Raw genomic sequence first — 14,647 nt, 5'->3', positions numbered from 1 at the left:
CCAGGGGCTATCATAGATCAAAAAGAGAATATTACACAGCATTTTCATTGACTGAAGAGTGTCTAGTGTGACTTAATTATTTCACTCAACCCACCTAGTGAATCTTCCATAGTTGCAACACATTTATCATGTTAACGTATGTATCCAAAATATCAGTAATTATAGATATATCGGTACTTCAATTTATGAATACATCGGATATATCAAAAATATACCTACGGATATTTTGATACAAAATTTCGGTGAGTTTAAAATTAATCAAAATTCATGGAAATATTAAGAAAATTTCTAAAAATGATATAATAAATAATAATAAATATTTTAAAGTTGGTTTTTTTTTATAAAAAATGATATATGCATATGATATAATTAATTATATTTGATAATAATATCTTATACGTTCATAAAAAACTATGAATTTTATAAGTTTATATTTATTATTAAATTACATCAAATATTATTTGAATAATATTGTGATATTTGATTATGATGTATTTAATTTTAAAATGTATTTAATATTAAAATTATGATTCATTTTAATTTAATTGTATTAAATGATATAAAATAAATAATGATATATGAATAAATTTTTTAATATTTATATTTTTTATATTTAATTAATATACAAATTTTATAAAAAAAAATTGTTAAGAAAATTATCACAATAATTTTTTATATTTTTAGTGATCAATTAAATGAAATTTAAAAATAAAAAAAATTAGAATTAATTTGTTTATTAATTTTTTTTTTTAATATTTTGTTTTATGAAGGTTTTAGTATATGTTTAGTCTGGTGCATATAATATGATAAGGAAGCAATTTGGCCCAGTGGTGAACCCAGAAAGTTTGCAATAAACACATCTAAGTGGTTACAGCTGGAAGTAATTATTACTACATATTGCAATAGAAAAGATACTTTTGTACTTATGCTTGGAGTTTCATACAATTGGTATAACTTCTGGTCAAAAATGGCATAAACACCAGTTATTTACATGAATTTTATTGCCTCTCTTGCACATCATCTAAAGCAACTAATAAAGAATATTAGCTGGAAAAAGAATAATTTTTAGATCAAAAGTAAGAAAGGAAAGTATAAAACTATAGCCTATGTGGTCCTAAAAGAAGGAGAAGAGTATACATGCTTCTGGAAGTTAGGCTGAAATAAGACCCACATATCCAGCAACTACGGCCAACCAACATGATATAACATATGCCCCTGCAACAATGATTGGTTCTTTGAGTCCACATAATTCAAGGTGGTGATGAAACGGCGCCATCCGGAACAAGCGGCGGCCAGCTCCCTGGAAGAATTTGGTGGTCTTGAAGTAGGATACCTAGGGCGTTAAGACAATCAGTAATCACATATAGGAAAATTGCCCCACCACTGTTCATTTCTTACTTGCAGTAACAAAATATGGGAAGTGAACTTAATCAAATAATAAATAAGAATCAAGTCATCAATGGAGAAATGCGATCTACTTCCTCAATATGTATATATGAAAAAGCAGAGCAGTACAGGTAACATTATGAATAAAACAGTGCATTGTCCAGTATCCATTTCAAGCATGTTCTTCCAGAAAAGCTCAATTTAGATCAAAGAAAGAGTATGCTCAACCTAGAATCTAGTCAAAGTAGCATCAAACAAAAGGGTAACAAGTGAATGTTCTATGTTTATTTTCATCAATGCATGGTTAAAATAGTAATCGAGAAAGGGATAAAAGGGCAGGAAGGAGAACAAAGAAAGAAAAAGATGGAACCAATCCAAACTACATAAGGTGGCAAAATTTGCAGCCATATCATGCAGGCTTTGTGGCAATAAAATAAGAAAGGTCAATGCCAAACCAGAGCAGGAAGAATGATAAGGGGGAAAAAAGATTTCAAAACTGCAGAAACTTCCAGAATGAGGCAGTCTGAACTTCATAGGTAGTTTTTGCAGCAAAAAATAAGTTCTCCCATGGAAAAAATGAAATAAAATGAATACCTGCATGATAACTGATACTGTTTCCAGGACAAAGATTCCAGATGAAATGAATAATGGAAAGAACATTCCTGTACAAGCAGCCATTGCTGCTAATGCTCCACCTAGTGCCAAGGATCCAGTATCACCCATAAAAACAGATGCCTTGTAGCGGTTGTGCAAAAGGAAACCAAAACAGGCTCCTGCCATTGATGCTCCAAATACAGCAAGGTCTGGTTTAGAATGAAAAACAATAAGTGAGTACTCAAAATATACCCAGGATGGTGAAGCTTAAATTTATTTAGGTAATACAGAGACTCAAAATAACAACTTACTATAATGATATAACTTCTAATCACCAAAAATTGAAAACAAAAGCAGCTAAAATTTTAACCAGGCATATTCCCTTGTATACTGCAATTGCCTTTTTTTGAACCATCATGATCAACATATAGGTGCAACTCCTTGGTTGGAGCATTGTGGTTATGATGCCTCCCAGATCTCAATAATTGATAGCAAAGTCTTCCTTAAAGATGAAGTCTTTAAATTATTTCAAATATCATGCAAATTTGCAAGTCCAAGTTGCATGGTTTACCAAGTTGAGCACAAGTTAAATTATTTGACAGTCTTAATATATGTTATTGTACAAGTAAAAAGGTTGTAAAGTTTACCGTCGCCTAAAACAGTAGCACCTTTATATCCAAGATATGAGTCGAATGTTGACAAGAATCCAATTCTGTCCTTCCACACATTATAACATTTGACACTGACTATAATTTTAGAGGAATTGCACCAAATTAAGCTACAATTTACTGTAAGAGGATCCATACTGACCAGGACATATTGGAAGCACTGAGATAGACATTCCTATAAAAGCCAATGCAGCAGTCCCTCCAGCCAGCCCATCAAGGCCATCTGTTAAGTTAACTCCATTTCCCATGGAAACAAAACAAAATGTAGTCAAGAAAAGATAACATTTTCCCAGGCACACAAGGCCCAGTGGAGCAGGCAGAGGAATCAACATTTTCCTGCATTACAAACCAACAACGGATCTCAGTAACAGCATATGTAAAACAGCTACAGAATACAGTCTTTATAGAGGATCATTTCCACAACAGATAAAAAATCCTGCTGTTAAATATACAAACACTTGAACAGAAGTTATATGTTTATGGCATCACTTCCGAACAAAAGTTTTGTGGTTATTAGGATCATAACAACATTGAATATCAACTTGAAAAGGATGCTTTCCAATAGTAAACAATTAATTCAAAAAGTATGAACATCTGGAGAAATGTTTCAGTTAAGAACAAAGTTTGCCAATCTATTAGAAAATGATAGAACTCTGGTAATGAAGGATAAAGTGATAATGCACGATAGAATAATTGTGCAAATCACACTTTTTCCCAAAGTTTCTGAACAAACCTAAACAATACTTGGAATTTTCACTTAGCAGATATATCAAAATTTTATAGCATATACTCCAAATACTTCACTTAGTAACTTTTAACGACTTACTTATGTTAGCATCTTGATAAATTTGCAGACTCAAATTATTTACTGAATTTAGTTTTTCTTAAATCTCGAATTTGATACTATGATTTTACACACCTAATTCACAAATGTCAACACATCACACATAATAAGTATACAAGTTTCTAGCTCAAGAAAAAGGATATAATAGGTAAAAGAGGTTCAAGATTAGACTTACAAGTTGATGTATATATACGAGTTGTTTAGTAAGCAAAAAAACTAAACTATCAGAACACTTCCATATCCCTCATTTTCAGAATATTGTGTGATTTGCTCAAAATGGATGTATTCATTAATAGTGTTTAAAGAGTTTTAAATTCTTATGTAGTTTTTCTTTCAATGCACGTGTGAAACAATTTCTTATGAATCAAATAGGTAAGTTCTCAATTTTTGCCTTGGTTAACTTGTATTTGACGAAATTTGTTTTTTTTTTATGGAGTGAAATATCCAATTATATCGAACAGAGAAAATATCAGGCATAGAAGTCACACACCAGTCATGTGAATTCTTGAACCATGCTACCTGCATTGGGGTTTTCTTTCTATCTTTCTTTCTTTTTTCCTATTTTTCTTTTCATTTTCATTCATTCTTATTTTTTTTTTCCCTTTTTTTTTTGTTTAGGGGTGGAGTGGAGGAGGTCAAGAAAGACAAAATGCCAATTACTTATTTTCACACGTGCTTAGCCATCAAACAAAATTGTTTTACCAGATTAATTAAGTTCCAATTGTTTAGTGAAAATTTGTCGTTATGAGAATAGATATGTGAGTTACCATCAGACAAATGTTGATCAGATTAGTTACAAGAAGGTATACATGCAGTAGGGTGATGACATATTTGTGGTATCCAACCAGAATGAAAACCATGTCCCAGCAGCTACCTATAAAGCACAACAAGTTAAGGTTATTGATGACTCATAACAATCCATTTTGAAGACAAAATAACTGAAAGCATTAAAAAATACAGGAAAATAACAAACAATAAAAGAAGCTTACCTCTAGCAAAATTCTTATCCATGCGGATAAACCACTATTGTGATTCTTGACATGGCTTAAGACGTCATCGAATAGGCCAATTGCAGCAAATGCCAGAGTAGCAGTTGCCACCCCGGAAACTTCAATAGAAGAAAAGCACATGCTCTTTGCAACAACTATACCAATTGGAACAAAAAACAAGCCACCCATCGTGGGTGTTCTTCTTTTAGAGGAATGCCTAACAGGCCCTTCTTTCCTAAGGAGTTGGTGCATCTTTAAACCATGAAGTAGTGGCACACAAATATAGCCCACACCAGACACTAAAACTGTGGATATAAAAAAGGGGCGGGTCAAGTAAAATGGTTCTAAAGGTAGTCTAACAATACGCCATGCACAAGAATCCACAAGTAAAAGAAGCATCGTCAAGAAGGTTATCAGTCCAGCATTTACTAAAATTCCATACTTAATCCTGCACATAGATAGTGAAAAAAAAGAAGAGGTTAAAATAAAGTCTGTAGATAGCAAAGAAACTCATGGTAATTTCAAACCCATATTGAGAAAATAATATCTGAAAGTAAGATGTCATGGTAAATTCAAGCCATGTTAAGCCCTATAACAGGATAATTGCGTATAATCATTTGGAGGGGAGAGATGTGACCTCCTTACATGAAAACTTGATAGAATCAAAAGCCATAAAACGAAGTATTGAACTGAGGGGTCTAAAGTCTAATGCAAGGTAAATTACCTCAGGAAGCTAAATACATTGTTATGTAGAAAGTAGACTGTCTACATGTGAACCTAATGGGGATGAATCTCCAAATCTGCTCAAGAAGTGAGGGAAAGAATTAAAAAATAAAAAATCCTAAATTACTTAATTAAGGGTGTTTAGGTAATTTTGTAGTTTTTTAGTTATCAATAATTAGTTAGTAATTGGTAGTTGAGTTTTATTTAGAATTTGGAAGGTTTTGAATTCTTTTTAAAAAAAATTCTAAACTTACTATTTTCTAAAATAAAAATTTTATTCTAAAATTTTTATTTTGAGTCATTTAGAAGTCTGGCCTCAATGAAATTCTAAGATTCTATCTCTTCTTCTTTATCTTTCTTTCCTCATATTTTATTTTATTTTTCTTCATTGCTATATATTTTTAATCTTTGTTCCTCTCTCCTTAAACCCTAAAGATTGAAACCCAAGCCCATTTATTTTATTGTAAACAATCATTCTAGGGTTGTCTTACATTAGTTTTGGCATCAAAGCAAAAGTTGTTGGCTTGAAGATACTACTAGAGGAGTAAAGCAACTTAAGCAACCATGATTGAAGAACACAATTTTTTTACACAACCATTAGTAAACATACCAAAGACAAATGAATGGGAAAATTGACAACATACTAGCATCTTCCAAACTCATGTTGTTTGCCAAGGGGGACTTCACACTATGATTCTTGATGCAAGTAGTAGTTCTAACTTAGCTTCACAAGATATTGTTGAGAAGCTTAATCTAAAGATAGAGAAGCATCCAAATCCTTATTAGATATCATGGGTAGATGACAACCCTATTTCAATGAGTTCTCATTGTTTAGTAACATTTAATTTTTCTAATAATTTTGAATTATCAGTATGGTGTGACATTCTATCGATGAAAGTTGCTTATATTATGCTTGGAAGATCATCACTTTTTTATAAAAGAGTACAACATGATGGAGAATACTTATACGCTTATGCATGATAGGCATAAGAAGATTCTCTATCCAATGAAGGAAATTTCACAATCTAACAACAATCGGAGAACTCAATAGTCTTTCAACCAAAATAACCATCAAATACTCCAAGTAAGAAGCAATTCGAAGTTACGAGTAAGGAGAAAGAAGTTGTCAATGATGACTCAAGAATGCAAGATATAATGGAACTAATCTCAAAATAGCCTGTAAGAGAGCCTAAAGAAGCAAAATAGATGCAAGTAGAGTCTACTAACTCGATTCTCATTATACAAAAGAATGTTTCAGCACTAATGCAAAATCCAAAGCATGGTATTGATCTACTTCTAGATTCTTCTCTACCAAATTTACTTGCCTAATATACACATCACAAGGAGTGCATTGATTATAAAATGCAAGTTAATAAGTTGTCTACTAAAGACTTTATTCAAGCAAAATTGAACCTTTATAGAATTTCTTGTCTATCAACTCCTAAAAAAATGAGTTATATGAATGGTTAATCATAATCTTTGGATTGACCAATGTACCAAGTAGATTTATGCAAGTCTTGACAAGTGCTAGTATTGAATAGAATATATTATACACTTATAGGTGGTCCTTTAGGGTTCATTTGAGCAATAGGAAAGGTAATGGTTGAATCTCCAAAGAGATTGTTACAACCAATTTGGAAATTCAAGAATCTTGCATTATTGTGATAAGGAATATCAAAGGACTATTTCTACAATTTCCTTGTTTAATGGAAGGCTTGATTGTCATGTTTTGAAAAGATTAATTAACAAGTTCCAACATCATATTTCAATCAGAGAGATTTTGAAATCCTCTATTACATTACCAAAAAATAAACTTGAAGAACACTTACAAGATCTCAATTAGTGGTTGCATCTAATAAAGAGTTTAAAAGGGTCTATTTAAGAGTTTTTTTGTTTTGCATTATCAATTCATTTGTGTAGGTTGACAAAGAAAGAAAGAAAGAAAGAAAGAAAGAATGGAAGACATTTTCTTGGGATTTCCATTGACCTTGTAGTCACTAAAACTCAAGGATGAGTTTTTTTCTTAGTTGGAAGGATTTTGTTTTTTTATTTTATTTTTTGATCGGTAAAATAAATAGAGAGACTAAAAAGTGCTTGGAAGAGGCACACAAAGTATACAAATAGTGCTGAAAGGCAAGCAAAGGGAAAAGAGAAACAACAAACCACGATCCAATACAAAAATATAACCCTAAAGATCTAGAAAAAAAAAAAATAGAGTCCCCAGATGAGCTTCTTACAAGCAAACCAAGACTGTTTACTACTAACTAACCAAACCCTTGAAATTCTGGTGCATGACACTGACAATAGCCCCTCAAAGATGCTAAGGGATAGATCCTAACATCTTCTACCTACTTCACTGATTTCCCACTCTCCCTTCCCACCCACTCTTTGCTTACCCCACACACAAGTTGGCCCAATCCACTCCTACCTACCATACTCTGCAAATGTTGTGACCACCTCCCTCTTAGCAAGAAACTTTTGCCCCCAGTCCAACATGTAATCTTCATCCTTTTCAAGTTACTCTCCATCCAAGCCCACACTCCTTCCAAAGCATGGAGACCTCACAACATTGTCCCTAACTTCTTGTCCTTTGGAATTCCTCTTAGGATCTCCCAAAATCACCCGTAGCAGAGCTGCCCACCACAATTAAATGGTTTGAAAGCCCCATCACTACTTGAATGGTAGAAGGAAACTTTCTCCCGTTGGATTTAACCAAGATTCTAGCTCATAGCTACAAGGAAAGGTTGTGTCTTCGTCTATAGCCACAAATTTCCATAAGTGTCCCCAACATTTAAAAAAAAAATAAAATGCTTTCCTCACAAGTGGAGAGGCAACTCAACATCCCTCACCCACACTTCTAAGGCACAAGCCCCACTCCTAAAGCAACCAACTTCTAAAGACCACCTCTCCAAATGCAACAACTTCCTTTTGTAATTTCTCACCATCAATCGCAAAATAAATGCTTCAAAATCAAATAGAATGCGTGAGCCTTCTTAAAACACCATATGAATGGTCCCCTTTAAGCGTAAATGGAACACTACCCATGATTTCAACAAAATAATGTTGGGAACCTTATTTGAGGAACCACCCTACACACCATTTGAGTCATTCCATATTTTTGTTGATTTCCTCCATTCTCATTTGAACCCACATTGTGTCTGCCACCTCACCCCTTCCCTTATCATTTCTACATAAGAAGAACTTTTACTAAGAATCCACTCCTCCTTCCCGATTTCAAGGGCAGGTAGCTTAAACCACATGCTTAATCCTTTGAGAAGGAGATACAACTTCCACCCCCCTTAAAATCAAGGTGAATCACTTTGCTTCTACCGAAACAATAGAGCATTGGAAGAATGTCCCTGCTCCATTGCTTCGCAATTCCAACTTGTAATCCCTCTTACCCTCCTTTCAATCTATCCTATAGAACTTCTAATTCTTCACAACAAACCTCTATACCATCTAACAAGAAGACAAAGTCTTTCTCACTGAACCTAATGTTGGAACACTGCCTATCATTTCAGTGAAATAATGTTGGGAACCTTATCAAAGGAATCACCCTACACACCTATAAGACACCATGTGAGTCATTCCATATTTTTGTTGATATCCTCCATACCATATGAACCCACATTGTATCTGCCACCACCTCACCCCTTCCCTTACTCACCATTTCTACATATGAAGAACCTTTACCAAGGAAGTCCAACCCTCCTTCCCAATTTCAAGGGTAGGCAACTTAAACCACATGCTTAATCCTTTGAGAAGGAGATACACCTTCCACCCCCCTTACAATCAAGGTGAATTTCTTTGCTTCTGCTAAAACAATAGAGCATTGCAAGAACCTCCCTACTCTATTATTATGCAATTCTAACTTGTAATCCCTCTTACTCTCCTTCCAATCTATCCTATAGAACTTCCAATTCTTCACAGCAAACCTCTACACCATCTAACAAGAAGATAAGCCCTTTTTCACCAAACCTAATCCTAGAAGAAACACCATGACTCCTCTTCAACATTTTTCCACCCACCTTGCCTTTGACCTCAAAATTTAGAACCAAAACCAAACCAACATCTTCCTTTGAATTCAACAACCTCCAAATTCAACAACCATTCTATCCACCATACTACTATTATGGAAGAAATTGTTGAGGATGAATCTTTAAGATCAACTCAAGAAATGAATTAAAGAATAAAAAATCTTAAATTAATTAAGGGTATTTAGGTAATTTTTCAGTTTTTTAGGCACCATGATTAGTTAGTAATTGGTATTTAAATTTTATTTAGAACTTGAGAAATTTTTTAATTCTCTTTTAAAGAAGTTTTAAAATTTCTATATTCCAAAATAAAATCTCTATTTTGAGTCCTTAGAATTTAGAAGTTTTCTTTATTAAAAACTTCATAACAAGAAGTTTATATAAAGTAAGTTTTTAATTCAAAAGAGGGAGGTTCTGATTTTTTATTTTTTATTTTTAAATTTTAGAAGATTTAATAGTTTTAAGAAAGAAATATGAATCCTAATTAGTTACTACATAGGTTGGGTTTACTCTTTCATAGTTTTATTCAAATTATTGTGTTTTCTAAAGTTTATAAATAAAGATAATTGACATGAAATGGGATCAAATGTTGAGAATCGATAATATTAAGTTTTTCTTAATGATGTTGAACAATTCAACCAAGCAATCAAATTCGATTTTATATATACTTTTGTGAATTAGGTTAAGGTGTATATAGAGGACAACACAACAACTATGATAGATTTCATAGATTAGTTGAGCTTAAAGTAAGGAGAGGGTTTTTTTTTGTTTTTGTCCCTCTTGTCTACATTGGGTGTTTATGTATACTTCATGTGCACTATGCTAAGCCTCCTATTAGGCGCTTTTAATATATCTTTTCATTTGCCTATCAAACAAAAAACACATTTAAGTTTTTCTTCACATACTTTGCAATTTTCAATGGTGAGACTCCATTGATTTTCTTCTAAGTGAAATTCCTTGACAAACTTACTTTTTTTTTTTTCTTTTTGATAGGTAAAGAAAAGATCTATTGAAAAGAGGTGCCACAAGAGTGACTCAAGGTATGCAATACCTATTCACCCACAGCCAAACTGGCCAATAAGTACAAGTAAACAAGCACCTAGTCTAGTCGAAAAACAACCTTAACTAGAGGCCTACTACCAAACCAGCCAATAAGTACAAGTAAACAAGCACCCATTCGGGTAAAAAAAAAAAAACCTTAACAAGTGCCCAATTGACTTAATATGAAATTCCTTGACGAACTTAGTGAGATTCTAAGATTCCATCTCTTTTTCTTTTATCTTTCTTTTTTTATATTTTATTTTATTTTTCTCCGTTGTTATAAAACTTTTATTCCTTGTTCCTTTTCTTAAACCCTAAAAAGTTGAAATCCTAGCCCACCTATTTGATTATAGACAACCATTCTAGGGTTGCCCTACATCATAACCAACAAACTAATTAAAAGGAAAAGTGGTCTAGAAATAGGAACCAAACTTGAACATTTTATATTAAAGAGCTTTCAGGCATGGGTAAAGTAAAAGGAAAGAATATTGAAGCATTTTAGCATTAGAACTCTCAAGTGCAGGAGTCCACTCACTTCCACTTCAAATTTTGACAATATTATTGAACTATACAAGCCAGCAATTAAGGGCCCCCAATATCATATGCACTATGAGGTTTGAATCATTAGGTGAGTCATAACTTGCAACTGTCAAGCCTTTCAGATGCAGTAAAAACCTTAAGCAATAACTCCACAAATAAATTGAGAGATTGGCAAGCAGTAAAATTCACAGCCTAGTTAAAGGAACATCATATGTTAATATAGTGTTTAACTAAGATCTACTTCAAGCTATATACATAGTGTTGAATAATGGAATAGTTCACCCTCCCAACATTTATTTTATTAGTTCTCAGCTTCAAATGAACCCTATCAACTTCATAATGTATATCAATGCAGGAAGATAAAGACCTTAGAAGATTTAAGCAAAAGAATAGAAGAACCACCATCAAATAAAGTTCAATTCATTTGAACTCTTATCAGTTTTTTTTCCCTTTTTTGATAGGCAACTCTTTCTTTTCTTTTGCCCTATTGAGACTTGAACCTAGATCCTCCCATATCCCCATCCAATGCCCTTGGCACATGAGCAAGGCCATAAGAACACATGAACTCTATCAATTTTGTAATTCATGACAATAAAGTAAGGCAAAGGACTTAAACGATTTAAGCAAAAGAAGGAAAGAACCACTCTTAAATAGAATTTGGTACAATACCTAACTAAAAGAAAGACAATTCTTAACATGAGCATCAAAAAATATCTGGTAATTAAAATGTGCATCAGTAATTAAATGATCAAGAGGTGTTCTTGCCTGTTTTTCTTGCGTCCTTTCCCAATCATTGCGAACCGGTGAGCAGCCATTGTTAAGGCATCATTAGATGAAACCAACCGCTCATTACTGGTAGCCAAATCAATATCAGAAACTGGATTTATTATGATTTCTCCATCACTATCTTCACTGTCACTTGATGGTAACATGTTCCCAGCAATCCCCTCATTGTCTCCCCAATCATCAAGTGAAGAAATATCCATAAAACCCTATTAGATGGCCAAATGCAGTAAGCGCAATAAGAAAAAATGGAACTTCAAATGCAGTGGGTGTTTATAAGTTGCTAAAGGTAATCATCTCAAAATACAATATTACATTGCATTTGTTTAAGGATATGTAAAAATGTGATGTGATATCCACCAGCCTACAAAGGGAAAGTTGCATTTCCAAATGGCAACCTAGCTTTCAATGATGAAGATGTGATCAGAGAGAGAATTTGCCTTCTATCTATCATAATTTTGGTGACATTTAAAGCATGTCTGGTTGTCCCTATGAACCAAGTGGCTTGACAGCATTTTACATAGCATTTGAAAATCCAACACAGACAATGGGGCCAACAATGAAAATTGGGGCCATTTCTATAATTAATGATCTAGTGTCTGCTTTTGAGAATCCCTTAGATGTCTACATAAAAGTTTGGAATAAAACACAATGGAGCAGTTTAATTTCTTCACTTTGTACTTTGTTACCGCAGCACGACAAAAAACCTGTAATTACCTCATAACAATTTTATGTCACAAAAAATCAGCATTATATTAGGATGAGAGTAACAAGGTAATAGTTGTTTTTTGGAACCTAAAGTTGTTACTGAAATAACTTTTTGAACTGAAGATCTTCTCTAGAGATAAGCTAGCATAAGAAGTATTGTTAAATCTTAACAACAGTTATATCATTCTTCAGGGTATGCATTAGGTTGTTGGGAATGGAGAGGATATTTTTTTCTGCAAAATCATAATTCATTTGCTAATATTATCTCATTAATTTCTTTTTATAAGTAAGCAAGAAAATATTATTAACAATAAGGAAGGAAGCCATACATCAAGGTGTACACAGGACATACACAATAGGTACCACAAGGCAAAAACAAAAAAGGGGGACAACACAAAAGATCACAGCTCCCTCTCTCATCTAGAGCTCACCCAATCTACAAAATCAATTAAAGGTATTGAGCCTTCCTCTATGTACAAGCTAACCCAAGATACAAGATTACCAAGAAAAGTGTGTTTTACCTCTTGAACCATCTGTTCCTTACTTTCAAACACCCAAGATACAAGAACTCATTTAATATATTTCCTGATAAAGGAAAATTGACTGGAACCTCAAGCTAATTGACTTTATCAAGGATTAGCTGAGTTAGAATTTGATAAATTAGAAAAAAAAACCTAGATTATATATTGACCACACCTTCTATTAGACCAAATCATATTTCCCTGGCCATGGCTGCAACAAGTTTAAGAAGAAAGTCCAATATATTGTGGTTTGTCAACTATTTGGTCCCTACCCGGATATGAATCACTTGACTAGGCCGAATTGTGACATAAATTGAAGTCACCATGATTTTTAAAAAAAAAATGAAAGAAACCCTGCATTTGATGGATATTGCCTACATCAATCAAGGAAAAATGACCAATCTTCAAGCTATTATTGACTTATTAGTAATGACAATTTTTTATTATTGTCATTTTTTTAAGTAAAAAATAATTCTTGTTTAGCAAGCTACATTTCCAATATGCTTTGATATACCAAGTATCAAAAATTAGCAACAGAGAAAAATGATTTTTCTTTCCTTGGTGCTTTCCTTTCGAGGGAAAAAAATAGAGACCAAAAACAGATACAAGAGAAAGGTAAAGAAAATTTATAAAACATTTTTCTTGCTTAATTATCCATGGAAAAGTTGAAAGAAACAAAATTAAATCGTCCAAGAATGCATTTCCTCAAACTTCTCCCTCTCTTTCTAAAGGAAAGTGGGGAGGAAAATCTTTTAACATTTTCTTTTCTTTCCTTTTTTTGCCCCTTAGTTTTTATGTCCCTAAGCATTTTTTACCCATAAAAAAAAATGTCCCTCAGCATTATTCCATACTATCCAAGCATAAGAAAATTATCTTGATATTGTTCTCAGTATTTCACAACTGCCTGAAAGCCACCTAATCATCCAAACAGGAATGTTAATTTTGATTCATTGGTTTGTGATACAGATATGTACCAGCTGACCAGGCAACTGGAACAGGCTTTACTCAAGCCTTAGAGAGATGCCAAAGCTAAAAAATTATTACCATTCCAGCAATTTCAAGCATGATATACGTATAAGCAAAGAAATACCTCGTCCATGGCCCTAATTCGGAGAAGCCTCCGCCGCGACTCGTGTCCATTTATTCGAACATTTAATAACTACACGTAAACAGCCAACTGAGCAGATCTACATTTAAATCGAAAATAATCTATTGAAAAAAAGACCAGAAAGAATGCAGAGAATGTGCAGAAAAGAGACAAATAGCAAAAAATTGAATATCAGATTTTCCATCAATTGAACCGATTCTAAACACAACTATATCAAACAAAAGATTCAGAAACCCTTTTTATTTTCTTTTTACTCGGTTTTTTTCGGGAATCAAACAGATGCAAATACCTTGAGAGAGCAGGAGCGGAAGCGGCGAGAATCAGATGGAAAGCGGAATGGTGACGAAAAAGAGAGGCGGTGGCGGGGGAGAAGAAAACTAAGGGTAGAGAGAGAGTAAGATTGCATGACTGTGATGGATGATGAATATGCAGCGATCAGATCGTGGATTCGTGGGAGAAGAAGCAGAGTGAGAACGACGCCGTTTAAATGCACCGAAAGGCGCTTTGCCGGAAGGAAAGTGGATTGAGCCATTGAAGACTTCGAAAATTTCAGTAGCATGAGCCTTTAGTCACGCGCGCGTTATAGCGCGTGTAAGATTGTTGTGTTGGTTAGGTGGCGCGGGGTTGACCCGTGGGCCTTTGTTTCTTCACAACTTCGACTCTGCATGACACGATGGTAACGGCTTTCGAAATGCATTTTTCCATTGG

At 33.6% G+C, this 14,647-nt stretch overlaps 1 protein-coding gene across 2 annotated transcripts; it reads right to left on the bottom strand.

Moving 5' to 3' along the window:
* Positions 1-897: 897 nt before the first annotated feature.
* On the bottom strand, positions 898-14,567 carry LOC117924189 (phospho-N-acetylmuramoyl-pentapeptide-transferase homolog). 2 transcript variants are annotated; one of them, XM_034842769.1, is made up of 8 exons: positions 14,229-14,567; positions 13,922-13,990; positions 11,585-11,811; positions 4,482-4,929; positions 4,302-4,366; positions 2,791-2,984; positions 1,981-2,189; positions 898-1,333 (listed from the first exon to the last, which is right to left on the bottom strand). In XM_034842769.1, exons 1-8 carry the CDS (start codon positions 14,496-14,498, stop codon positions 1,151-1,153), a joined length of 1,665 nt encoding a protein of 554 aa, XP_034698660.1. In that variant the 5' UTR covers positions 14,499-14,567; the 3' UTR covers positions 898-1,150. The 2 variants fall into 2 exon arrangements, with proteins under 2 accessions (XP_034698660.1, XP_034698661.1); XM_034842770.1 differs by having other exon boundaries at positions 13,922-14,018; positions 14,229-14,320.
* Positions 14,568-14,647: the final 80 nt, after the last annotated feature.

This window comes from Vitis riparia, chromosome 10 (genome assembly GCF_004353265.1).
Source record: "Vitis riparia cultivar Riparia Gloire de Montpellier isolate 1030 chromosome 10, EGFV_Vit.rip_1.0, whole genome shotgun sequence".
Taxonomy (NCBI): Eukaryota; Viridiplantae; Streptophyta; class Magnoliopsida; order Vitales; family Vitaceae; genus Vitis; species Vitis riparia.
Note: the sequence above shows the minus strand (reverse complement) of the source record. Positions and strands in the feature narration are given on the sequence as shown.

Coding starts and splice junctions, on each gene's coding strand:
- LOC117924189 (XM_034842769.1), bottom strand. CDS start 14,498: ATGCTACTGAAATTTTCGAAGTCTTCAATGGCTCAATCCACTTTCCTT. Junction 4,367..4,481: donor GGATAAGAATTTTGCTAGAG/GTAAGCTTCTTT, acceptor TGTGCTTTATAG/GTAGCTGCTGGGACATGGTT. Junction 2,985..4,301: donor ATGTCATCACCCTACTGCAT/GTATACCTTCTT, acceptor TTTGTAATGCAG/GAAAATGTTGATTCCTCTGC.